General features: G+C 46.6%; 1 protein-coding gene across 4 annotated transcripts; it reads left to right on the plus strand.

Moving 5' to 3' along the window:
* On the plus strand, nt 1-27,493 carry rassf5 (Ras association domain family member 5). 4 transcript variants are annotated; one of them, XM_068594195.1, is made up of 6 exons: nt 1-949; nt 14,163-14,290; nt 23,031-23,144; nt 23,910-24,243; nt 24,322-24,437; nt 25,080-27,493. In XM_068594195.1, exons 1-6 carry the CDS (start codon nt 94-96, stop codon nt 25,221-25,223), a joined length of 1,692 nt encoding a protein of 563 aa, XP_068450296.1. In that variant the 5' UTR covers nt 1-93; the 3' UTR covers nt 25,224-27,493. The 4 variants fall into 4 exon arrangements, with proteins under 4 accessions (XP_068450296.1, XP_068450297.1, XP_068450300.1 ...); XM_068594196.1 differs by having other exon boundaries at nt 23,034-23,144; XM_068594199.1 differs by lacking the exons at nt 1-949; nt 14,163-14,290 and adding an exon at nt 16,583-17,579 and having other exon boundaries at nt 23,034-23,144.
* Nucleotides 27,494-27,648: the final 155 nt, after the last annotated feature.

The following is a 27,648-nucleotide window of genomic DNA, read 5'->3' on the forward strand; positions in this document are numbered from 1 at the left end:
TCAGGGCACGGAGTAAAAAACACGCACTGGTACACACTCCAAGGTGCCAAACACACACACACACACGCGCGCGCACTACAGGGCAGCGGGATAATGGCGTCTGTGAGTGTGGTGGGGCAGCACCCGGGTCCGCACAGGCTGGACTCGGAACCGCTGCTCTTCAAGCTGGCCGGGGGCAGAAAGAAAATCTCCCTGCCGAGGAAGTCTTCCTGGGAGAAGATGATGTTCAAGAGAAGCTCGGGGAGCGGCGGCGGCGGCGGGGAATGCGGGTCGTCCGCAACTGGAGGGCAATCGGTAGCTCATCCATTGTCTCCGCCACCAGCGAGAGACACGACGGCGAGACGAGGGATGATGCCCGGTGAAGGATGCGGAGCTCCCGCTGCGCCACGTAGCCTGGACCGGGGCAGCGTGGACTGCGACACGCGCGCCGCCGCCGCCGCAGCAGCAGCAGCAGCAGTCGGGTCTGGAGAAAGTCCAACCGGGCACATCCAGCACAGTGACTGTGACTCGACCCCTGACACATGTAGCCGGAGAGCGACTTCTCTCAAGGGCTCGTGCGTGAGCGTGAATGTGAATGTCATGCCGAGCGCAGCGGTTACGAATGGACACAAAGGAGCGCACCGGCACCGGGACGCGCCACACGGGAGACGGGACACCTGGAGCGGAGACAGCGGTCGTCAGCGCGTCTCCTCCTCCGTGCCGGCGCACGCACACGGCGGCAGTCTGCCGCCCCTGCAGCGGCTCACGCAGGGCCGGACTGGAGTGGTCAAGCTGGCCCGCAGCGAGCCTCCCCGCCGCGAGGCCTGGTCCATCTTCCCTCCCCGGGGGCTGGATCCTCGCGTGAGGACCGAGAAGGGTGAAGGACACCGGTTCGAGGCCAAGCCCTGCACGCGCGACTGGTGCGACGCCTGCAGCCGCCAGATCACTGCACAAGCACTCAAGTGTCAAAGTAAGTATAGAGGCATTCACGTCGGTCTTTAAAAGGGCTTTTTGGGGGAATAAGTGACATTAGTTGGCATTGTTTCATATTTTATGAATCCAAAACACGCGCATTAATGTGGTCAAACCATTACTTCAGTCGTACTGTTGTATTTATTCTTTATAGATAATACAGACAGTCTTTGTTGGTGAATTTAAACTTGACTTACTGAATATTATTCTTATTATTTAAGGGCACAAGTAGCCGGCTAAACCTTTCCATAGGTTTCTGTGTGCATACACATGAAGAGTACTTAAAGAAAAGTGTGCTTGTGCCTTTGTGACTGAGACAGTGACAGAGGACATTTGCATTCATTGCTCCACAGACAAACCGCTTCCATGGAAAGCCCATTATCTCTCCTTCCAGCTTTGCAGCCTGTCCTCAAAGAGCGATGAACAGATAATAGAATTAACAGCATCGCTTTAGCGTGTATAAACTCACGTGTTTTACAGGATGTGAGAACAAAGTATGCGTTCCAGCAGGCATGCAGATGTAATAGTGACACTGGAAACAGCTGTTTACAACTTTTTTCACTACCTCTGGAGTCACATGACTGTATTAATGTACTTCTGACAGCTGCTCTGATGACATCACTCCCACCTGCACGGCTCTGGGAGGCCGACCATTTGGGCCAAGCCAATTTAACCTGGCAGATATGTGTTTGATCTGGTTTGAGAGTACACATGTGCACACACACACACACACACCTTTGGTAAGAGTTTCTGTGTGTAATGGCTTTACTGTGCACATACTGTAACGCTGTGTGTGTGGAAGTGCTGCTGACTTGGCATCGTGTCAGCTGCACTCTGCAGCTGCAGAACCAGAGTGAGATAAAGAAATTGATGAAAGGGTCGAGAGAAGGAAGGAAGGAAGAAAGGGGCGGCTGAAATAGGAACAGAGAGATGAGGGGTCGTGGAACAAGAAAGGGGAGAAGAATGAGAAGTAGTTGGGCTCATGGTTTGACAATGAAATAATAGAAAGAGTCGGAGGAGAGGTCGAGGAAGGGGAGGGTGATAGCAATGAGGAGAGACGGAGAGCTAGAACAAGAGCGATGGGGTTTGTCCAGCACTGCAGAGCTGTCTGATTTAGTGTGCTATCAGCAAGAGCTCAGTGGAGCGAGAGCACTATTCCCACACAGAGAAACACACACACACACACACACACACAGTTTCTTTCCAAGCCAACAACTTTTTGTCTCCGCTGGTCTCTTTGTGGATTAAGCTAATTAGCTCTAGTTCTCCGCTGCCAGCCTCTGCCCTGGAGATCAAACGGTCTTTTCGGCTCTCTTTCCTTGGGAAAAACATCAGAGGTGAGTGCGGTATTACAGTCATGGAGGGGGGGGGGGGGGTCACATGACATTTTTTGACAAGAGACACAATTTTAGTCATTTCAGGGTATTTTTGTGGGGAGAGACGCAACCAAAACTGCCAAAATAGAAACAACAACACACACACACACACACACATGCACGCATGCTCCTCTTTCAACTACACCCAGCAAATAACAGGGAGTGAGAGACGGAGGCCTCGCAGCCATAAACAAACATCATCCTGTGTCTTCGTCTCGCTCACTCTGCATGTCTTTAATCCGGCCCCGCTCCCTGTGTCTGCTCTGGCTTTGTTGCACATGAAGTTGCATAGAAACAGCACTTTTTCCCCCCCTTTGAGACGGCCGGGTGTCGTGATGGAGCCTTCGCCCTGCTGAGGAATCTGTCAATCCAGCCGGAGCGGTCCGGTCTCCCTGTTGTTGCACGATCCTCCGGCAGCTGGCTCTCGTCTGTGTTTGTGCTCTTTAAAAAATTATATTGCCTCTCATGAAAGTTAGATGGAGTTTGATTTGTATTGTGTGTTCTAGAAAGCAACACCCCTTCACTTAACGCATGCAGACACTATACATGAGAGCAGATGTGGCATCAGGAACTAATGGGGCATAAAATAATGGAGCATATGACCAACATGCCTGATAAGGGACAGTCTCCAATGGGGATATGTATCCCAAGGGGGATAGCATTCACGCAAAAATCCTTTAAAAACTATTATTTAATTCATATTTAATACAGTATAAGTGTAAATTTAGAAACTGAGTTATATATATTCTATATTAAATCAGACACTGATGGCACTGTGCTGCGTTTTACATCTTTTTTTTTTAATCAAAAATGCTTTTCACAGTATGTACATCACTGAGAAAAAGGTGTAGGCATTTCTGTGTCTGCTATATCGACGCTAATCCACACACACACTCTTCTCTTATGTTCTTCCAAATATCTAACACCTTTTATTTGAACAAGGAAATCACCACATAATACTTCAATAAATCAAATAAAGCTGTAAAGAAAAGTCCCAATGTGTGACAGTTATATAACTCTGTCCTGCAGATCTGGGTTGTATCGCGCTCGTGGCTGTTGTTCATCAGCGTTCTTGTGATTTGAATTGTTATCTCTCTCCATGTTGTGATGTTGATCAGGGCAGGCAGCAAGGAGGCAGGGAGCAAGGGGAGAGGAAGGGGAAGGGCAGTCTCCTTAATCCCAGCTCGTGGTGTCTCCTGCCTGGGATTATGTCTCGGGGATGGAGAGGTTGGGATTACAGGCTGGTAGACAGAGTCAGACGTCAGATTAGTCTTTAATTAAAGCTTTCGGGGCACTATGCTTTTGTGGCAGCAATGTGCTGACACACTGGGTTTAGTCCTCTCCTCTTCAGCCTTGTCCAGCAATTAGACAGCACCTCTTCCTGGATATGAACGTGTTGATCATAAAACCCCACTGGAATGGTTTGTAAATGTATTTTTACGAATACAGCAATGTTTTACTGTGTTGTCAAGTTCTTAAGCAAGTTATGAGCGCTTATGCAGAGTTATAATTGTGGACAAACGCATAATAAACACCTTAAAATGTCCTCATGTTAGCTTACAACTAAATATGTGTATTTGAAACCAGTAACCATTGTTGTATACTTCTTAGTAGTGCCATATTTTGATTGTGTAGTCAGTGTTTTAGTACTGAAACGCGAGGCAGCTAACTGCGGCTAATTAGCAACGGATGCTAGCCGTTTCGCGCCAGTGTTTAGTCAGTCTCGTGACAGCTATCAACAGTACTGGGTTAGGCTATGACTATGTGCAGGTTGTGTGTTCACAGCTCATGTTGTATTTGTGTTAAAGAGAGACGTCGAGGTACATAATATATATTTATTGGGACTTTGTTGTGTTCACAGTGTTGATGAGTGAGACGAGGAATCTGGAAGACACTGAATCTCTGTGTGTGCAACACTAACTCAAAGGGGTAACCAACTAATCCTCATAGTCCACTCATGTATCTTGAATAAATCTTTGACATTTTGCTTACGACGAATCAAAAAATAGTCTAATCATCAAGTGTTAAAGACTATAACGACTCAGTACTCCAGATATTGTTCAAAGAGGCCGCGTTACATGATTACTTGCTTCCTCTGTGTACTTTAGCGTGCTAATGCCTCTTGTGTCAGAGCAGCGTACAAAGAGGTGAATGCACCAGAGATCACAGCTCCTCAATTTCACAACTCCAAAAAGCATTCGCGAAAATCTTTTGCTGTAATATTTGCAAGCAGAGTGGAGATTCTTGTTGTTAGTGAGCAGATGTGGGGGTCGTTTACTGGTCACTGCAGAGATGGATGGACTCACTTTGACATTTGGCTGCCTGGAAGCACACACACACACACACATTTGCCGCAGACCTTCAGTGTAACCCTCTGCATGTATTCTTTATGCCCCGTGGCCCTCCACTCTCAAGAGGATGTGCCTTTTCTTTAAACCCCATCTCCTCCTTATTTCCCCTCTTGCCTCGGCCTACACAATAAGACCTTGTCTCGGGAAACCCTCGCAGTCGTTTCACATCGGTCTTGTTCTCAAAGCTCCATTCACAGTTGCAGAATAAAAAACATCGAAAGAAGGTTGTGTTAAACGGCTCATAACCTTCTTGCGCCGGCATACCGCTGCTGCCGAAAGAGAAACAGACTCTGAAAGAAAGCTATTGAGCACATGTTCATCAGATTACTACATCACACGTCTATTACACTGCATCTTTCTTCAGCATCAACATCACAGAAAGAGTCGCCCTTAACAATATTTCACCTTGGAAGACGTCATAAGATAGGCAATGCAGATATGGGTTTTTTGCAGAAAGACCTGCGTGGTGTTTGCTGCTCAGCCGTATGTATATCAGAGCAGTGGGGATTTTCAAGCGGGCTATATTTAGGTCGCCCTTGGTGAATAGTGATCGGAGGACTGCGGAGGAAGACGTGGTTACAGGGCAGAACGGACAGGGACAAGAGATATTCTCAAGCGCACGTTTGATGACAGCCATTTGAGGGTCTCGTATTTCCTCAAGACGTCATTCTCGGTTCGGCGGCGCGCACACGATTGAACACCCGAGCATAACCTCCTTCAGCCATTGCGTGCGATTATGTCATCCGCATCTTGATTCTCCAAATTCTTCAGTTTGAAAAGTAGGGCGGAAGAACTCTCGGTGGTCGCTTCCTCCTCTCTTTTTATTCCTCCTTTCCCTGTGCATATTAATAACCGGCGGACTGCGCATCACCTCAACCCACATAGGCGAGCGCCTCATACGCGCTCACTTGATGCGTGTCCTTCTCGCTGACAACATGTGCTGCACGGTCATGGGGTTGGACAGGATGGCTGACTCGACTCCCCTCAACCACCGCCGTGGTGTTTCACCCTGAGGAGACAGAAAAAGGGTCGGGGGGGCGGAGGAGAAGAGAGTCGGTAACTACCTCTGCAGTGGTCTGTTGCATTTCTGCTCTTTTGTACAGAGACCCCATCCTCTTAACTCCACTATGAAGGAACTGTGTACAGTCAACCACCGAGGGAGCGGAAAGGAGACCGGCGGCTCCTGTTGCACGGACGAGAGGAGAGAGGGGGAATAGAGGTCTCTGTCTCTTTAAGCTGCCTGTTACTGTTACTGCAGAGTGTGTGGGTGCTGCAGTGGAGACAGAGAGAGGGAGAGAGAGAGGGAAGAGAGGACGAGGGTGCATCGATATCAGAGACCCGTCTGAGAGGAACAAGTAGTCCGAGCGCTGATGTCCGAGACGCTGACGTGTGAGGAGTGAGGAGCTAAAAGTGTGAGGCAAGTTAGAGAGGTGAAGGTTAGGGAGTGCAGGCGGGAGGGGTGGCAGAGCGAGAGGAGAGGGGGCTGTTTATTCGGAGCGTGGCACCGGTGGCAGAGTGGCTGCGCTGGGATGGCGGAGGAGGGAACTGGGGGGGCTGGCGCTGGGGCAGTCCTCAGAGGGACAGGGGCGGCGGCGGGGGGCAGGACGGCCGGACCGGCGAGGGCTACGAGCACAGGACGGCGCCCGCCGGCTGGTGCCACCGCGCTCCCCCGACGGCACAGATGATAGCGCCTCTCGTCCCGGGAGGCCGGGAAGGGGACGCCGAGCAGCGGGAAGGGGGCGTCGAAGGTGTCCGGGTGGGCCGAGCGCTACTCGGCCAGGTGTCGCTGCACCTGGACGAGGTCAGGGGCGATTCGGAAGGGGAGGCCGGCAGCGCCTGCTTCGGACAGGTGTCCCGGCGCCTGGGGAGGCTGCTGAAGAGGCTGCCAAAGTCTCGCTCCTGGAGCGACAGCCTGCGGATCCTCCGGCGGTCGTCCTCCAACGGTTCTCTGCTCACCGCCTCAGGTAGGGAGTGGAGACTGGAAGTGTGTGAACAAGTGGTTAGAGGAAAAAACAACTGTGAATTGGGACCGAAAGTTTGTGCATGGATTCAAAATCAGTTTGATGAAAGATGATGAGTGGACGAGTTGAGGCCGGGTCGGCCTGAAAGATCGGCCGCAGGCCAAAATATGTGGGTATTGTGTGCGTCGGTCTGTCTGTCTGTGAACTACAATGCCCTCGAACTCTTTGTCTATCTCCTCTCTATCGGCTGATCCATCTCCCTCTCCTTTGTGTGAGGTGTTGTGCGCTAACAGCGAGGACACAGGCAGCAAACGGCAGAATAGTCCCGTAAACAGGTCGGATGAAAAGCCGCCGGGTCGACAGTTTATCCTTGCTGCAGACGCACAAACACCGAAAACCCGACACAATTTCAATCGAGACAATTCGACGTGACGGCATTAACGTATTGACTTTTTCAATTTGAGATAAGGTGGAGCCGAGCTGGAGGTTGCAAAGCATCGATTTGTCCCGTGTTTTCTGGCTAATGCAGGTTTTTTTTCATGGGGGCGATGAATACATAATGTAACATTAGCACAAAGTGTGGCTGGGATAAAAAAAAAAGAGAAAGCAACAGAGAGAGAAACGTCTGCAGCGCTCCAGACGTATTGATTCATTCACAGCAAGAGACTGACAGCTGAAATAAAACAAGATGGAGAGAGAGATGTGTGCGCCCGATAATACCCGGACCAATCATGACTCAGGGAGCTGCTCATCATCCACCTGCGTGATGTCATGCTGCAGCCTCAAACGCTTCAGAAAGCAGTGTGTGAGCCACACAGCAGACAGATGACGGGTATTTTTAGCCGGTGTTTCCTGGAAGGAAAACCTCGTTCATCTTTCACTGGTGGCCCAAAGCACAGTCACACTCAGTTTGTTTGCTTCTTTTATCTGTTGTTGTTGAATGTGACTGAGGTTACGGGTCCATTCCTAAACTTTGTAATCGTACTTTTGTCAAAAAGATATTCTTAACACACTCATCGGCTGATGAACTATCTCTATGTGAACTGAGTCGAGCTGATGAAGGTCACAAGATGAGTCTGAAAGCTCTGGTAGAAATCCACTGAATGGCCTTTGACTGCTTTGTCAAATCCATTTATTCACTATTTTCTTAGCCTGTTATAACCAATAACATCAAATTCATCCTGAAAAGCTTCACCAGAGGAGCATTTTACTGAGATTATAGCATAACATCACCAACACACAAGTTGTCTTGAGACCCAGAATCCCCCCCTACCCCCTCCTTGAAGCATTCGGCTGCAGCTCACTGGACAGAATAAGCCTTGAAAAAAAACAGTCTGCTTGTGTTTGTTTGGTGAATTCAGGGCATCTGCAGCGTGACAGATGGATGCATTGAGGGAGGGGAAGTGGAGATGAAGAACTTGAGTATCAAATATGAAATGATTGTCTGTGCACATACAGACACAGATGCCGAAAGGCAACAGATTTATTTATTTCGGTTAAAGGAGAGATGTGTTTGCCGGTGTCTGCCGGGTCGGCATATGGAGTTTGCATCTTGGAAGTGGAGTGTGTTTGAGTGACAACATGATGATGAGCGGCACGAGTGGCTTGGTGTGTGTGTGAGCGGCACAGTGGGAGAACATGAATAACTGCTCCGAATGAGCTATGATGGGATCAGACTATCTAAAGCTCCCCAAAGCTGCTCTTAATTCCTCCATAAGACCTGCAGAGCTCCCTTTAGGTTCATTAGCGACCGTGTTGATACCCTTCGCTTATTTGTTAGCGCTAACTCGCGCCTATTAATCCCCTCCTAACGCAGACAAGGGGCAAAGACAACATGTCCCTCCCAAGTGTGTCTCTATCTGCCGCCGCACAGACATCCTCCATGATCCGAGAAACACTGCTAATCTGTGTCTCTACCCTCGCACCGAAAAAAAAACACATAATGCAGAGACAAACAAGGACATACTGAGATTTTAGAAAATGGAAAAAGAGGAGATTTTTCCATCTGCAGCCTCCACCACCTGACTGTCCTCTTTTTTTTTTTAGAACAGGCTTCTTTAACACGCTGCAACCCAAGCTCCTCCTCTTCTGTCTCCCCTCCTCGCAGTTATCGACCCACTTGCAGCAGTGGAAGTTAACACAGCCACCACATATAGATCTTTACATACTCCACATCCACGCTCGCGTCGTCTCTTTCCACTACTGGCGCTCCCTCTCTTCCTCGTCTCCATCAGTCTGCATCATCGCCCGGCTCTGTCTGGAGGCAGGGTCGTTTTAAAAAGCACAAAGAGGGGAGTACGTGCATGCATCTCCGTGCAACCAGTCTTCCATGGCGATACATAACACCACCGCCCTTTTCCCCCCCGTGTTGAAACAACACACACAGCCTCTAGACGCCACTGTGCAGGATGAACAGATGCTGATGAGTGTTTATGGCTCAACATCATTACCGTCATCTCTTGGTGTCCGGTCTCCGCATGCAGGCGCGCGCGTGTGTGTGTTGCGCGTTCATGTTTCTGTTTACTGTCATCGCCGTTTTCTAAATTGTACGGTGGCTCTGTGGAGCCAGACGCTGGCTGAGATTAAGTATCTTCAACGGGAGCGTCTTCACAAAGACGGTTACAAAACATTTGACACGGTGATGATGATAAACCCCTCAAAAATCATCGTTCTGCAGTTTACCAGACAACATATGCTTGAACCTTTTGGAAACCGTGTGGAAAAATCCTCCCGCACCAATTTTAAGCCCCAGCATGCCCCATTTAGACAATCTTTTGGCATAAAATACAGATTTCTTTTTCATTTTTGAACCGAACGACACAGTTTTTGGACTGAAACTCCTTCCTAACAGGCCAAGACTTTGTTTTATTGTGATTTTTCTTGCAGATTCTCATTCTTTAGGTCCTAATCTTTCCAAAAAGGTGTCTTATTAACCGCTCCAGGAGGCATTTTTGGGGAAATCTGGCTCATATCATGCTGGATGTTCATCGTGTTTTTTTTTTGCAGATATACATTTTTTTCCAAGACTTTGCTGAACAAATACATACAATAAACACAAGCATTGGAATCAATTTGGCGTTCCTACGACAACTAAAACACAGGAAAAAAGAGGTCTGGAGCCAAAATTGCTTCCACAGTTTAAGTCAAGGCCAATCTACTAAAATGAGCTACCACACTGACAGCTAGATTACCTCGTCTTTAGATCATAAGTCTTATAAAAGACTCTGTGACTGAAGCCTTTTCCAGTCAAAAGGAGCAGAACATGAAGGCTCTTCATCCCTTTCAGTACAGACTTCAGTAGAGAATCAAACACAGAAAGTAAAAGGTAGTTTCCAGTGAGAAAGAAGTCAGATGTGTCCGTGCATGCGCCGAATCCTGTGACTCTTTTCTGGAAAAACCTGTTCGTTCATTCCCAGAAGTGAACCTGAACACATCTCCTCCTACAAATCCATCCAGGGGAATCCGCCTCGCCCTCTCTGGTTTGAGCCACTTCCCCATGAGGTCGTCTCGGTAACTTCCCAGTAGAGCTGGAAGGGAAACCCCTGTGAGTCCCAACATGGCGTCCAGCGAGAGTTCGGCCTCAGGCCTTCAAACGACTTTGTCCTTCTCTCTGACTTTCTCCTTCATTATTCTCCCTCTCCGGTCCTCTGTGATTATGCCCGTCAGCGCGGCTGCGTGACCTTCAGCGCCCTTCTGGGTCACTGGATCGCTGCTGCTGCTGCTTCACAGCCTCACATATGCACGGCACGGACACACACACACCCGGCATGCATACATACAAGTCTGAATCCCTTGAGTATCACATGTAGTCCAGCACCTTGTGCCTGTACTGTAAAACAGAGGTGGACTCTGTGTTTACGCCGATATCGAAGTGACAATAGTGAGTTGTTACTTTCTCATGGCTTTGTTTTGTGTACATATGTCCTACAAATGCATTTTTCTTATGACTTAACCCGCGAGGACCTGCGGTGACACAGCGCTCACTCGTCCTTCAGGTGTTCTGGAAAGTCCCATCGTCAGCTTCACCCAAGATTTGAACTCACGAAGCCTCAAAGTGACGCCGACTGAACATCTAGTGACAGATCTTGTGTTCCCACAACAACCTTTCCAAGATGGCTGATCCAGTTTGTCACCCACCTGAAGGAAATGCTGAATTTAAAAAGCTTTTTGTGTTGTTGTTAAAAGGTTAAGAACTCTAATGCTTCATTAACAGTTACTTTAATGTATTGAAGCACATTTCTTGAAGAAACTGATATAAAACAAATCAGATAAAAATCGTTGTGACTTTAACCTAAAAAATGTCATAAAGAACCCAGTGTGACATGTATATATGCACAATAGGAAAAATAATTATCATATGCTCAGTTAATTTGACTGATTTATAGATATTTAGTTAACATATTTTATATTGTTCAATCCAAAGCAGTTTGAAACAAATGTAAACCAAAATATCATGTTATAATTGTGTCATTATTAATACCATTTGTTTACCATTCACGCCCAATGTGACGTAAACATTTCAGAAATTTGACATTATTTTGAAAACAATGTAAAAAAAAATGTCTTCTATGTTGTCTATTCAGTCTGAATTATGGCCGCCATCACTTTACTTACCGGGTTCTTATGGGTTAATTTATTTTAAGTCCAAACCCTGGGCTTTGTTTCAGGAGTGAATCAAAACAATAACACGTTTTCACAAAGATGTCAACAGAAATACACAAAGCTGGTGGTCACAAAATCATCCCCCCAATATTGAGTTTATTTCTGTCATTTTTGAGTCAAGCAGTATTTTGACCCAAAATGCTGAAATGCTTTTGTTCCTGTGTGTAAATACAGTACTTATATATAAACGTGTGTGTGTGTGTGTGTGTGTGTGTGTGTGTGTGTGTGTGTGTGTGAGGGAAACAGAGTGTTTTATCAGTGTGGGAAGGACCTGCACCCGAGGTGAACCGTGTGACTCGCTGACGCGGCGTCTCTTTCTGAAGGTGTGGAACAGGAAAACATCTCGGAGCGTTCCTCCCTTTTTCCAGCTATAATTCTCGTCTCCCAGATTAATTATCAGGGGGAAAAGGGCAGGGTACTCTCTACGTAACAAACCTCCACTTGAGTTCTGTCCGATGTGGAGCTTTTGACCAATAGCAGCGCTGCTTTCTCTTTCATTATGTGTTCACAATGTGAATATCACTAAATATGAACACACCTTTCATTCCAACAACAGTCTCTACAGGATGTTTTTGTCTGTGTAAAAAGAAACCAGATTAAAACCAGTTTAAGGGGGTTTAGTAGTTTGATTGGATGAAGAGGCTTTTTCCCACAGCTTCATATTTACTCTACAAACAAATCCAATCTCCTCATCTAAATCTCTGTAAGATATTATTTCCCAAAGAATTGACAGTTTCTTTTAGGTTGAAGTGAGAGAGGGTGGATGCAGCAAAAGAAGGAAAAGCAGGACAGGAAATGAGTTTCTCTCTTCCTTTCTGTGTTTCCTTTGTGTCTCTCTTTCTGCAATGACCTCTAAACTGTCACGAGCAGAGGATCCAGATCTGACCTTTGACCTCTCTCCTCAACACATCCCTCCTGTCAGCGGGGCGCTGCAGCCCCTCCCTCCTTCCCTTCCTCCCCTCTGCCCTTCTTCCCTTCTTCCCTCCCTCTATCTTTCTCTCTGCCAGCCTCAGTCTATGTTGCACACACACACACACACACACACACACACACACACACACACACACACACACACACACACACTTTCATCTATCTTCCTCTTTGGTCCCTTCACTCTCTCCTCCTTGGTCCCTTTCCACTCTCCTCCTCCTTGGTTCCTTCACTCTCTCCTCCTTGGTCCCTCTTCTCTCTCCTCCTTGGTTCCTTCACTCTCTCCTCCTTGGTCCCTCTTCTCTCTCCTCCTTGGTCCCTTTACTCTTTTCTCCTTGGTCCCTTTACTCTCTCCTCCTTGGTCCCTTTACTCTCTTCTCCTTGGTCCCTTTACTCTCTCCTCCTTGGTCCCTTTCGTCTCTCCTCCTTGGTTCCTTCACTCTTGCCTCCTTGGTCCCTTTCCTCTCTCCTCCTTGGTCCCTTTACTCTTTTCTCCTTGGTCTCTTTCCTCTCTACTCCTTGGTCCCTTTACTCTCTTCTCCTTGGTCCCTTTCCTCTCTCCTCCTTGGTCCCTTTACTCTTTTCTCCTTGGTCTCTTTCCTCTCTACTCCTTGGTCCCTTTACTCTCTCCTCCTTGGTCCCTTTCCTCTCTCCTCCTTGGTCCCTTTCCTCTCTTCTCCTTGGTTCCTTTCCTCTCTCCTCCTTGGTTCCTTTCCTCTCTCCTCGGTCCCTTTCTTCTCCTATTGCAATGCAAGGCATTAAAAGCAAAGGTCATCAGTAATTCATCTCAGGTTTATATTTAATTAATAACACAAAACTGTACACACGTGTACGGATGACCTGTCTTTTTTTTGCAAAGGTCATGGAGAAGGCCGTTGCCATGGTTACAGTGCGGATGCTGAGTGTGCAGGAGACAGGCCGAGCCGCTAACACGAGCAGACAGAAAGACAGCCAGGCTGAGCTCAGCAGCTTCAACACGAAGCTTTCCACCAGAAGAACAAGGCGTCGCTCTGAAGCGTTCGTTTGAATATCGACTTCTCGGCAGAACGTAGTTTCAGATATTTGTATTGAATCCGGCTGATGGCGTGAAACGTCTACTGCACAGTGTTTTATCTGAAGTGTTTCTGCTTGAGAACCAAAAAAAGGATCTGATTGGCCGTCCTCTCTCTGCTCATGCGGTTGAAAAGTCACTTTTCTCGCCAACGGAGGAGAAGTTCGTTGCATCTCAGGGGGAAAAAGCCTTCCGGCCACAACAAAGTCGTACGAGACATAAACAAGCAGAGGCTGCCTCGAGCGGGACCAACAGAAAATGAAAGAACACTGGACTATTTTGGGAAGTTTTTTTCCGGGAAGCACCTAAAACTATTTTCTTCCACTTTCTCGCCGACCAGTAAGACGAGTTGACCATACAAGTGCTGCCGTGCTGGACAGTCTGCCGGCTTGTCAAAGGAGTCCATTGTCACACAGTATGTCTACATAATGTGTGTACATTATGTATTTACACCACATGTTCCTGGACCTGTGTGTCCAGGATCGAGTGTAACGTGTCTGTGTATACGTGTGTGGTATTTCAACAAGGTTATTTTACATGTTATAATATCACATGGATATGTGTATCTTATAGAGTAACATAACAAATGTGCACTGCCTTTCCAGGTATGTGTGTGTTTGGTCCTCTTGCAGCAGTCTGGTACCTCGTAGGTGTGTGTTCTGCCTTTAGCCACTAGATGGCGCAAACTCTCTGTCAAGGGGAGCGTTCATGTGACCGTACCTGTTTGGTGAAATCTTCATTTTAAACTCACACTCTTGACTAATGAGTAAAACCCTCTCTGACATGAAATGGAGGCTCGTGTTTACAGTGTTTCATCCGCTGCTTCTCAGTTCTCTCCTCGTCTCTGATTGGTTTGTTTTGTGTGTGTGTGATTCGTCAGACTGCACCTACACCTGTCACCTGGAGTGTGAGAGCCAGGTCCAGCTGGACTGCAACCGGAAGGACAGAGAGCCCGAGGAAACTCCATCTCCCAGAAGACGCTGCTCCTCCGCGGCCCCTCGGCACAAGGTGAGCGGTCAAACGCGGGGAAAAAAGAAAATTCACCCAGTTTGTGGCATGAAGGGCCTTCAGAAGAGCAAACACATTCATCTAAAGTGTGTTAAAGTGTGTGTGTGTTTGTGTAGAGGTGTACATGAGTCCCAGGGTTCATTCTGCAGCATCTCTGCAAGCCTACACTCTCTTACATAATCACCCTCCTCTTTCACAACATGCCGCCGCTCCTCCTCCACCTCAGTTGTCTATACTTGTGAATTCATATGTGTGTCTATATGCATCTTTTTTTGTGGTCACAGAATGTTCCCAGACAGAATGTGATGTGTCTCCCGCTCGCCTTCATCTGCTCTGTTGCTCTCTTGGCCTCCATCCTCCTCTTCCTCCTCCTCCTCCTCCTCTTGGAGTCTCTATTTTCATCTCTCCTATCCTACATTATCATGTCGTCGTCTTATTAGTGCAAACTACTAACTTGAATCACTGTTCTCAGAGGATGTGAGTGCTGGTGGAATACATTTAGTCATCCACTATTTCAAAACGTTAAACTCTAAAAAAAAAATATCTACTCGTACTCGTACTGTACAAGCCACAGGATTTACAGTAGTTATGTATAATAATGATGTTAAATTCATCCTCAAAATAGTGCTTCGCCCACTCTTAGTGTGTGAGCACATGTGAGCGTGCACGCTGCTCTTGGCATCCTCAGCCTCAGTCACCCACGCATTGTGGTCCACACACACACACACACACACACACACACACACAGGAGAGCTGGATGACCTGCAGCAGGAGCGTTGCAGCTCTGCCTCGTGGGCAGGTAACGCACAATTACACCCCTGGTAGTGTGCCAGGTACTTCTTTTCCAGGGAGCGTGGGCAAACGCACACAATTATTCTCCCCTCAAACACATTGACGGGGGAATGGAGAGAATTTGAGCGAACGAAGAAGGCGATAGCTTCAGTCTTTTACCTTCTACATTCATTTTGTTGCAGAGTCATTTTTCGCTCATTCACTGCTGCTTCTTTTTTCCGAGTGCAATGACTGTGCGGTTCAAGATAATTACTTGAAAGTCAGAGTTAAGTGAGCGTTGGTGATGTCTGTCCTGGAGGTATCTGAACTCGCTCTCTCGCTCCACATTACAGTTGTGTTAGTACACGAACGCTGCAGACAAGAGGCAATATGACAGTTTATCTCCTGCAGTCCTCTTCCTCCCCTTTCTGCTTTATAGCTGCAGCTGTGTGTGTAACTGCGTGTGTGTGTGTATGTGTGTGTGTATTTCCCTTCTGTTACAGGCCCCTATTGTGTGTGCATCAGCAGAAATTGATCCCTTTTCCCCCTCTAAGCACACACACACACACTGCTGCAGATACAAACATGCAGCACACTGGCCAGGCTTTATTGACTTGAAGGAAGCCGGCAGGAGTGTTGTTCATGTATGCATGTTTGTGTGTGTGTGTGTGTGTGTGTGTGTGTGTGTGTGTGTGTGTGTGTGTGTGTGTGTGTAGTATCCCACCCCCAGCACGCCTGCCCTCGCCCTTAGTGATTACTCTGATGGGAGTGAGAAGCGGAGCCGCGGGTCGTCAGTCTGCGGCTGACTCAAACCTGACACTGTGTCCCTGCACCACCATATAGGTTTACCTGTCATCGCGTCAGAGTCGATTTTACAATCACACCGCGCGTACAGGAGCAGCACAGATGCTCCTAATGCGACGTCGACCTCAGCAGCGACTCTTATCTGCTTTGTGACGAGGTGGGTCGCCGCCAGAGTCACAGGTCAGGGTGCAAGGTGCAGGGTCAGCATGAGGTTAAAGGTCCCCGTAATCTCCTGATGGCCATCCTTCATTATTTTTTTACTTCCCCCTTTACCAACAAAGGCGACATGCAGCCGCGGAGGCGCCGCTTCACTTCTGCACGGCCTCTGCGTCCCCCTGGTTTGGTTTCGGAGGTCCAAAACAATAACACTCACAACACAAAACGCCACATGTTGATAGTGGTTGCCAAGGTTTCTAATAAGCCGGCAGCATCCTGCTGCAGGAGCTCTCGTTCAAAGCAGCCATCTTCCCCGCTGCCTCCTGTCACTACGTGCTGTCACGTATGCAACGCCGGAGCCGTGAGGCTTCATCTCTCTCACTCATAAGCGTTTCTCTCTCTACTTACCCACGCCTCTCTCTCTCTCTCTCTCTCTCTCTCTCTGAAAGAGGAAGTGGCCACACTCTGCAGGGTGCAGTTGCTTGCAGGAAGAGAGAGAGAGAGAGAGAGAGAGAGAGAGGAGGGGGGGAGGGAGCTGATAACACACTCAACCACAGATGGTTGAGCAAGGCTGCGAGAGCGGACGCAGAGAGAGAGAGAGAGAGAGTAAGGAGACGAGAGGAAGCGAGAGAGGCAGAGTGGGAGGCATCCGTCTCTCATGTAGTATTGACAAAGCATCGGCGAGAAGAGGAGCGAGAGGAGGGATTTACGAGCCGGCGATCTTCTGCTGCTGTTTACTCCGGACGGATGGATGCTCTCGGAGATAAACGCCCGACTTGAACTGGACCGCTCATTGAGTCTTCGCAGCGAGTCGTCAACAGAGAGAGAGACACACACAAGGAAAGCAGGAAGTGGTGTTGCATGCATGCTTTTATGAGTGTTGGGTTGTGGGTATAACAGAGGAGAGGGGAGGAGAGGGGCTCTCAGGTGAGCAGGGTTCACTTGAAACCAACCTGTAAGCTGACTCCATGACACCAGCGTGTGCCTGTGTGTGTGTGTGAGGGTTACATACTGTGTATGAGTGTGTGCACGTTTAGCAGGTGCATATGCTGGATTGTTTATGACTACCGGCGTCAGAGCACACACACACACACACACACACACACACACACGCGTCAGGAGGAAGTGACAAGCCTGTAGTCGCTCTCCGATTTCCTGGTCCCCTCTCCGGTGGCACGCCGAGCACCCGAATCTGAGCCGAGTCTCAGCTCGTCTCGCCTTCGCAGGGGTGTGTGAGCGCAACTTTTTTGTTTCTTCTCCTGGATGCATCGGCAGAGGAGGAGCGCCGACTTTTTCTGGATGAGAGAAGGACAATTAGACGCGCGTGGACTCTGATCACATCTCTGACAAACCATCACTTCCTGGACTCAACGTCCCGCCCCCCTCCAAGCCCCTCCGGGAGGCCTTCTCCATGACGGTCAACGCGCTGCTGACCCCCTCCATGACCAGCAGCAACAGCATGAGCAGCGGGTACTGCAGCCTGGACGACGAGAGCGAGGACTTCACTTTCTTCACGGCCAAGACCTCGTTCTTCCGCCAGCCCAAGCATGCGGCGAAGGTACAGCATCAGGGTCGACACACACACACACACACCTGATGAAAGCGTACGAGGCAAACACTCCGACGGGTGTCTGACCGGCGGGTGTTTCCGTCCGAGGCTGGGAACCAAACTGCCATTTCTCTCTCAAAAACACTCTCCCGGAAAAAGCAGAAGTACGGGGGAGGAAGTGGTGTGTGTGCGTTCTGAAGTGGGCCTGTAGGTGTGTGTGAGAGTGTAGGAAGGAGTTACTGTCACACATCTGTTGTGTCACATCGATCATCAACCTTGATGGCAGCTTGTTTATCATGTTAGTGGCTCGCATAGATTTAGTAAATTGTTTGTATTTGTGTATTTTACAGGGACAAACGCACACTGATCGTCAGTAAAACTGTAAGAGAGTTAGCCAAGAGGCTAATTTCCATCCGCTGTCCCCGCTTTATGGCCTAAAAATACATTTTCAATAACACAAAAGTAATTCATTCAAGATGCATATAGATATAAAACACTAGAGGCGCATAACACATAAACACCAAACAAGACAAATGCACATATACACAGAATAAACAGGACATTAATGCTTGCACACCTGATGGGCAACAAGCCTTTCCTTCAGTCTATGTTTGAATATTTTGTCTGAAAACAGCCTGAGGGAGGAGAACTTGTGTTTTTATTTATTTATCTGGGACTAGCTGCTGTGTTTCGGCTGCGCTAATGATGCTAACCCACCGATCCAGAGAGGCCTCTCCTCCACAGGCGTGGGAGAGGTTTCCGTAGAAACAAAGCTGATACTTCTGCACCGTGTGTGTGTGTGTGTGTGTGTGTGTGTGTGTGTGTGTGTGTGTGTGTGTGTGTGTGTGTGTGTGTTTGTGGAGCAACTACTTCACTGTAGCAAAACCATTTTCATAGTTACCATAGCAACTCTGGGTTTTGTCGGCACTCACTTCCTGAGATTTGGGTTTTGGTCGACTGTGCGTTGTGTTGCTTCACACGTAAGTGTGTCAGATACGACGCACACGGCGCTGCTCTGACTGCCAGGTGTTGTTTACGACTGAAGCATGTTCTATAGAAGAAGTTAAACGTGTCTCCAGTCGCACAGAAAGCCTGGAGTTTAACCTTTTGGCACCCATTTTAAGTCCCAGCATGCCCCATTCAGACAATCTTTTGGCATAAAATAACATAATTGTTCCATTTTTAAACCAAACGACACAGTTTTTTGACTGAAACTCCTTCCTAACAGGCCAAGACTTTGTTTTATTGTGATTTTTGTTGCAGATTCTGATTCTTTAGGTACTAATCTTTCCAAAAAGGTGTCTTATTGATGCTCCAGGAGGCTTTTTTGGGGGGAATCTGGCTCATATCATGCTGGATGTTCATAGTTACCATCAAAATATCTTTTAAAAGTGTTTTTTTTTGCAGATATACATTGGTTTCCACAGTTTTCAACGGGTTAAAATCTTGAAACGACGCTGACATTTGCATTCATGTAAAAACGCCCTCGGCCCTCTCTCGGCCGCGTCGTCCTGGCGGTGCCTTTGGTGTCTGACTCGGAGAAGGTAATCTCTGAATAATTGACCAGCTGTGTTGTCGGCGTGCGGTATTAAGGGTTGCTGCTGCGCTCAGGCAGAAGGGTTATTGGGGTTAGCTTGTCTGGTGCAGGAGCTGCCAGCTGCACGATGCTCATTATGTTTTCATCTCCAGAGCACATGAGGGAGCTCCTGAAGCTGCCACCAAGTGGAGAAGTGTCCTGTTGTACTTTAATGTGACAAGGAGACAATGCAACGATCTGTGTGTCATCCTGTGAAGAGAGACATTATCATGGATGTTGTGTATGAAGATTTCAAAAATGTGTCACTGTGTTAAGGCGTCTCTCATGCATGTGTGCATGTGTACACGCACAGACACACACAGACACACACAGGGAGATACGTTCATCCATCAAAACAGTGGGAGGGGAGTTTTCAGATCTTCTTTTCTTCATCAATTATTTCCAGAGCTGAGCCTTTTGCTCCAGATTAGCCAGCCAGCTTTAGTGCGTGCGTGTGTGTGTGTGTGTGTGTGTGTGTGTGTGTGTGTGTGTGTGTGTGTGAGTGTGTGTGTGTGTAAGAGAGAGAGAGAGAGAGAGAGAGTGTGTGCCACTGTGATGAGAGAAGATATGTTCAGTTTATCCTGATTTGCTTTTTGATGCAGTAAAAATTATAATAATCTCATCGAGCGATTAGTAGGAAAGTGTGTGGAGGTGAATAATAATAATACACACATTTTTGTTATAATAAGTACTGTATGACTACACCAACACACAACTCTATGTTTAAGACATTTCACATGAAGATGTTTGAGGTTTTTGCTCCATTGCATTAATTTGTCACAGATAAAGACACAATATCCTGTAAACGTGTAAAATGTAGAGTAAATATGATGCTTTCCATCACAAAGCAGTTCAAAGATGAGCACCACTGGGATCGCACACATCAGCTTGCGTGCGTTCTCCATCAAACTCCGCCTGCTCGACACTAAAGTGTGTGCACGTTCGTGAAATATCGTTTCATCCGTCCACATGTTTTGCTCTGTATTATTTGAGTTCGTTTAGCGCAGCCATGTCCTCAATCTTGGCCGGTCGTAATCGATCCTGGACTCTCGTGTTACCTGAAGATCGCGATGTCAAATCGCACACACAGCTCTGAGTGACACAGTCAAGAGTGAGTTTAAGTCAACACAAAGGTTGTCAGATGTGGCGCGTGGCTTCATACGGACTCCTCTGCAGAGACATTTCAAGCAGTTCCATGACCTCTCTTGTCGTATCTCATTAGAGGGAGAGCATCAACACTTCTCCGTCAGCCTGAGGTGTGCGTGTGTGTGTGTGTGTGTGTGTGTGTGTGTGTGTGTGTGTGTGTGTGTGTGTGTGACCCTTATGTAACCGTCTATCTAACACTCTAAAGCTGCTTTACATCTCTCTGAATCCTCCGTCATTAAGCTGGATTACCTGGACCTGTCACCTGTAATATTGTTGTTGCTTATTGCTCCAGGCCAAATGTTTCAGGGTAAAATTGACCTTTAGTTGTCGTTTGCTTTTAGTAAAAAGAACGTATTTGATGACATCGGGGACGCTGTTTGCCTGGACGCGCCATGCCTATCACTGTTTATGTTAAACTAAGAACTGATAAAAGTGCTAAATGCTGGAAATCCTGATCGTCTGGCGAGTGAGATAAGAACGGTTCAAAACTGTGGAACCAACTTTGTCTCCAGACCTCCTTTTCCCTTGTGTTTGAGTTGTTGTAGGAACCCCAAATAAATTCCAATACTTGTGATTATTGTATGTATTTGTTCAGCAAAGTCTTGGGAAAGAAATGTTTATCTGGAAAAAAAACAATCACTTTTAAAAGATATTTTGATGGTAACTGTGAACATCCAGCATGATATGAGCCAGAATCTCCAAAAAAGCCTCCTGGAGCGTCAATAAGACACCTTTTTGGAAAGATAGGACCTAAAGAATCACAATCTGCAACACAAATCACAATAAAACAAAGTCTTGTCCTGTTAGGAAGGAGTTTCAGTCAAAAAACTGTGTCCCTCGGTTCAAAAATGGAAAAATATGACGTATTTTATGCCAAATGATTGTCTGCATGGGGCATGCTGGGACTTCAAATGGGAGTGGGAGGATTTTCACGCACGGTTTCCAAAAGGTTAAACATCAAATCAAACTAGGTGCTCGTACTTCAACATCTCGGTGACTTCCTGTAATCTCAGTTCAGACTTTTCAGAGGTCACATCTCTCTCGGCGTCTTCCCGTTGCGTTAGCTCCCTCGTGTCCTGGTCCAAGCGGTCCAGCGTCTCAGGACTCGTGGAAACGTCTCTATTGTCCTGCTCCATTGTCCCCTGACCACTGTGACTGGTATGCAGAAAGGGAGGGCAGGGCTTCTGATACATTTAGAAACTTGCATACAAACGCAGGAATTTCCTGCGACGTTCTTTTCACTTTGTTGCCTTTGACTGGGAGGAGTTGTGCATACAAGTCATCCCCATCCGCGTCCTGACATTATTCATTAACCCTGGAGTTCAAACCAGTTCTAATAAATGTGTGTGCACGTATTTGATCGGTCACATTAAGACACTTTCTTTCTGAGTCTTTGGAGATGTGAACTCAAATTCATTGTTGCCTCCTCATTAAAGAGGATTTCAATGGTTGACATTGTAACGAGAGAGAGAGAGAGAGAGAGAGAGAATGAGAGAGAGAGAGAATGAGAGAGAGAGAGAGAGAGAGAGAGAGAGAGAGAGAGAGAGAGAGAGAGAGAGAGAGAGAGAGAGAGAGAGAGAGAGAGAGAGAGAGGAGAGAGAGAGAGAGAGAGAGAGAGAGAGAGAGAGAGAGAGAGAGAGAGAGAGGACGTGATAAAAGCAGCAACACAAATGATAATGAATACGACAAAAATCCCAACACACACACACACACACAGTTTTCTATCTCCAATCGTCAGCCTTAAAATGTTAAATACTTTAACGTGACCCCCCCCCCCCCCCTTTTTTGATGCCGGGATGAGCTAAACTGCACTAACCTGTGTGTGTGTGTGTGTGTGTGTGTGTTGCTTATTACCACAAGGTGCCTGAGTCTGTGTGTGTACACACGGAAACACACTCATGCACTTGCACACTGCATCAGCGGTGAATGAAACAGTGACTTCATCACACAACCCGAGGACTCCCTCTTCTCTCTCTCTCTCTCTCTCTCTCTCTCTCTTCTCTCTCTCTCTCTCTCTCTCTCTCTCTCTCTCTCTCTCTCTCTCTCTCTCTCTCTCTCTCTCTCTCTCTCTGCCCCAGAAAATGCATGCGACAAGAGGAGGAAAAAACTGCTATTGTGAGATAGCGAGGATGCGTGCCACTGTACTATAAATAACCCAGTCCAGCTCTGTGTTGCTAAGGCTGGCTCAGCAGCCGCTCTCTCATCCTCCTCACCCCTTACTCTCCTCGTTCACTGCCTCCTCATCTTTGCCTCCCCCCACCCATCACCCTCCTTTTCCCCCCCTCACTATCTCTCTCTTCCTTCCTCCCACTCACGAGGGGAGATGAGTAAGAGAGAGAAGGAGGCAGCGCTGTCAATATTCTTGCGCCGTGATGCTTGAATGACAGATTTGCTTCATTGACAACATTTCCTGTCCCCGTGTTGAGCAACCACGGCGAGGAGGAAGAGACGGGACAACGTCTGTGAGAAACCCCACATCAGCTTCAGGCACACAGTGTTGTCACCCGAAAGCTAATTAGTTAGCCTGCGAGCTAGTTAGTATAAAGAAACAAAGGTTTGAAGGATGGAGGGTTTCTCTTGCTTTTAGTGTTGTTCAGGTTTCTATTCATGAACTTGAGTAAAACAAGACAGCGTTTGATTTTTCACAGGACTTTTGGAGGAGGCGGCGCCATCTGCTGGTTAAAATAAACATGACAATACGACCAGATATGTTCAACGCTTCTCTTGTTGTCTTTCAGCAGAAAGACGCAAAGGAGGAAGATGAGAGAGGAACACGGGACCTGTCAGAGGAAGAGGTGTGGGCAAGGATAGAAGAGTACAACACGCAAGTGTCTGCAAACGGCATGAAACTGGTGAGTTGTGAACTGTTGTTGTAGCTGCAACTATATGTGTGTGTAAATAAATAAATAAATATATATATATATATATATATATATATATATATATATATATATATATATATATATATATATACTAAAGTCAAACCAATAGTTAACCTAAGTAGTTAAAGAGTGAAGGAGATGCGAGCACTTAGGTATTGATTTGAATAGTTTTCCCGACTAAATGATGTGCAGTGATGTCACCATTAAAGAAAGTTTCACAAAATAAAGTCAATTCTATAAACATTTAAATGTTTTAGTTTTGACTTATGAATCAACCAAAAGCTGAAAAAAACACTGGTTTCATGTCGCTGTGACTTTAAAGGAAAAGTTTGACATTGACTGAGCAGATTTATACCGCAGCTGTGTCTCGTGCAAGTTAGCTTAGCTTAGCATAGAGGCTGGAAATAGGTGGAAACAAAAAGGCTCCATCCAAGACAACACAATCACCTCACCAGCCCCTCTAAAGCTTACCATTTATATTGTTTGTTTAATTTCTTCCCTTTGTACAGAGCCAAGCTAACATATCCCGCTTGTTTTCCGTCTTTATGCTAAGCTAGCTAATGCTTGCTGGCAGTAGCTTCATATTTACCATACAGGTGTCAACCCTCTCGTCCAACTCTCCTCCAGAAATCAAATACCTGTATTTCTCAAACTGTTAAACTTTAAAGAACCACACATAATGACTCTTTCCTGTCCCGCTATCGCGCGTATAACCACTCCCTCTTTTCCCTCAAGGCTTCAGACGGATCCTACACGGGCTTCATCAAGGTCCACCTGAGGCTCAGTCGACCCGTCACAGTCCCCTCCGTGGAGGCGGCGGAGTCGGAGGAAGCGTCCCGGCAGGCGGCCGGCTGTGCTCGGGCGCCGTCAGAGGACCGGGACGGGACGGACGGCGGCCAGAGCGAAAAGAGGACGTCCTTCTACTTACCGTGCGACTGTGTGAAGCAGCTCCACATCAGCTCTCTGACCACCACCAGAGAGGTCATCCAGGGCCTGCTGAAGAAGTTCATGGTGTTGGACAATCCCCGCAAGTTCGCTCTCTACAGGCAGACGCACCGCGACGGGCAGGGTGAGGACGACATGTCGAGTTACTCGATCATGGAAGACATGTGGAATACACGGCGCTGAATGATCTTTCTGCTTCCAGATCTGTTCCAGAAGCTTCCTCTATGCGAGCGTCCTCTTCTCCTGAGGTTGATCGAGGGGCCGGACCCGGACCAGCTCAGCTTCGTCCTGAAGGAGAATGAGACCGGAGAGGTGGAGGTGAGAAAACACACATATTTATACACACACTGAAGATTCAAGATGGTTTTACTGTCATATGCACAGATAAGTTAAAAGATCATTTTAATCGGTCCTCCTAACACAGAATTACAATAAACTTAAGGTGAAAAATAAATAAATCAAAAATAAGGCACAAAATTTAAAAGATACAACAGTATTGCACACAAATATGATAATAGTATTGCTATGATACATATGATAAAAAAGAAATATTCATATTTTATATAAATATAAAAGATATAACAGTATTGCACAAACATATATTTTTTGTATTGCTACGATAAATATGATAAAAAATAAATATAAACGATATAACAGTATTGCACAAAAAATGATAATACTATTGCTATGATAAAATATGATAATAATAATAGTATTGCTCAATGTATCTTTATTTACTATACATTGCTACAACATTACTACAATGCCCAAATATGGTCATGACATGAAGTCACAGCAGTACACATGTACTTACACACTTTATGTATCACATTGTTCTCATATTTGTATTCTTTATTTCTGATGAAAGTGAGATTATACAGGATGCTGAGGCCGATTGCTTGTTGCTAGGCAGAATCTTTCTTCGGTGTAATAATGTTTTTTTTTTCCTTTCTCTGACAGTGGCATGCGTTCTCTGTCCCCGAGTTACAAAACTTCCTGGTAATCCTGGGGAAAGAGGAGGCGGAGCGTGTCCGGGCGGTGGCACAGAAATACACTGTGTACCGACAGAAACTCCAGCAGGCCCTTCAACAACATGACCCCTGACCCCTTTCACCTGTTACCTTACGATCCAAACCCAGGGCGAGAATGACCCTTTTGAACGCCGCCGCCCCCCTCAAGACCCCGTGATCTATTCAGAGACTGGAGCTCGTCTCCACACGTATAAACACACAAACATACAGTACATCCACACACAGACGCATACCCTTTCTCAGGACGCATTCAAGCCCCTCCCACTCCACCCACACAACCCCTCCCCCAGGAGAGAATAAGGGGGTTAAAGCGACGTGTAAGGCTACAGGGTGTGTGGTCCGATAGCCGATTGGGCAAGCAGTATCGCCACACACACACACACACACAGAAACATCACAGCGACACAAGATCTGAAACTACAACTCGAGAGCTCGTTTGGGATCCGATATGAATCATTAGTGTTTTTAAAGATCCCCCCTTTTCTTCTGCTACTTCTGCTGCTGCTGCTGCTGCTACTGCAAGTGTTACTTATGCATGAGTCTCTCTCAGCTCGGCCCCCTGCACATAGAGCGAGACGTCAAACGGACGGCATGGTTTCTTTTGGATGGAAGGACAATCATACCGAGTGTTTCTTTTTCATAGTTTTGATGTTTAGAGTTATCAACCTGATGTATTATATCACAACTGGAATATAAGACATGTGGATTTGAGAGGGAGGGCAGGTGTTTTTTCTCAGGGAGCATGCGTTGAAGCCAAGAGAAAACCTAAAAGGAGGCGCGGAACTGAATACAACACCCTATTTTAGCCAACTTTTGTCGCTTTTCATATCATTTTCCTACTTTAACGCCATGTGAAAAGACACGGTCGGGTGCTTCGCCGACAGATTACCAATCCCCTCGAACCCAAACTCCTCTCAGATGATAACTGTGATTTTATTTGACCTCCCTAAACCCTCAACGAACCAACTTTGCGTGGCAATCCGCATATCTTTACAGATTTTGTACACTTTATTCTAAAAGTGATTTTACACTTATTATATGGGTTGCGTTTGAATGTGAGGATTTCTTTTACACCAAAGTTGAGAGGGGGACAGATTTATTGACAGGATTTTAAAGGGATAAGAGACATTTAGAAGTTTAGCGAGTTAAAAGGTGGTGAATATGTAAAAATAATAATAAACCAGCTTCTGTTTTTGCACATATAGATGCAGGTCATTGAAGAGCCCACATGTCTGTGGGTGGGCATGCATATTCCTGCTTCTCGTTTCTTTTCATCTCCCCATGTTACACTCCAAAAAAAAAGAAACAAAGTATATACAATTCATGATAATGGCTATGATGTACCAATGACGTGTTTGCAATGCATATGTATTATGTAGACACTGGAAAAAGAGTGACAAGGTTTAACTTTGTTCTTATTGCAATGAATATTATTTTGTTATCATTCCTACTGGTTAGCGTGTGTGTGCGTGTGTGTGTGTGTGTGTGTGTGTGTGTGTGTGTGTGTACCCATCTAGGGCAAGGAGAATAATGTGAATTGTGTTTCATAAATGAGCGTCTGTGTGTGATCAGCGCTCCCTCATTGGGCCTCACTCATCGAGTATAAAAACATATCCTAACTGCACATGTAATACAACACGTCACAACTGCAAATTAAGTTATTTTGGAAATGATATCTAACCAAATCATTTACTGTAACCTCCCCCCCACACAAACACACACACATCTATTCATCTTTTATGTCATGCAATAGAAACACTGATAAATGAGGCCCGCTGTCCATCAGCACACGCTCCTCTGTCCTTTCCTTTTGAACGCCGCCGCCGCCCCGAAGCCCAAGCTGTTCCTGCTGGCAGTGCCTTTTGTTTCATGTGCCCCTGTTGATCTGTGTCTGGTGTGTTTCAGCACACAGGTGCCTGAGTGGGTGTGTAGGTGCTTTTGCATGTGTGCAAATCTGTGTCTCTTGGGTGGTGTTGCATATGTCATTTTTATTTATTTCTTTACGCTACCCTGAATGCATTTGTCTTTCCGTCAAACCTCCTGTGTGTGTGTGTGTGTGTGTGTGTGTGTGTGTGTGTGTGTGTGTGTGTGTGTGTGTGTGTGTGTGTGTGTGTGTGTGTGTGTGTGTGTGTGTATGTGTGTGTGTATGTGTGAGTGTGTGCGTGTTATTTATTTCATGGTCCACCTCATTCTTATGATATTATCTCAAAGATGATGAGACTTAATGCTTTATTCTGCAATTTATTTTTGTTTCATTTGAAGAAGTGTGTGTGTGTATAAATATAGCAGTAGAACTGTACAGAATATCACTATGAAATAAAAAAGGTCATCCCTTTCTTGAAATGTTGTCATACCCTCGTGTGTTTGGCTTTGACATGGCGTCCCTTGGAGAACATACGGCAGTATTAAACATTACTCCTCTGCATATTGCCAAAATGATTCCCTTTGTATGAGTCTTCAACCCTAACATGAGCAGAACATCATATCATGTAGACATT

Source organism: Clinocottus analis, unplaced genomic scaffold, assembly GCF_023055335.1.
Source record: "Clinocottus analis isolate CAN_PGR_092001 unplaced genomic scaffold, fCliAna1.0.p SCAF_3, whole genome shotgun sequence".
NCBI lineage: Eukaryota > Metazoa > Chordata > Actinopteri > Perciformes > Cottidae > Clinocottus > Clinocottus analis.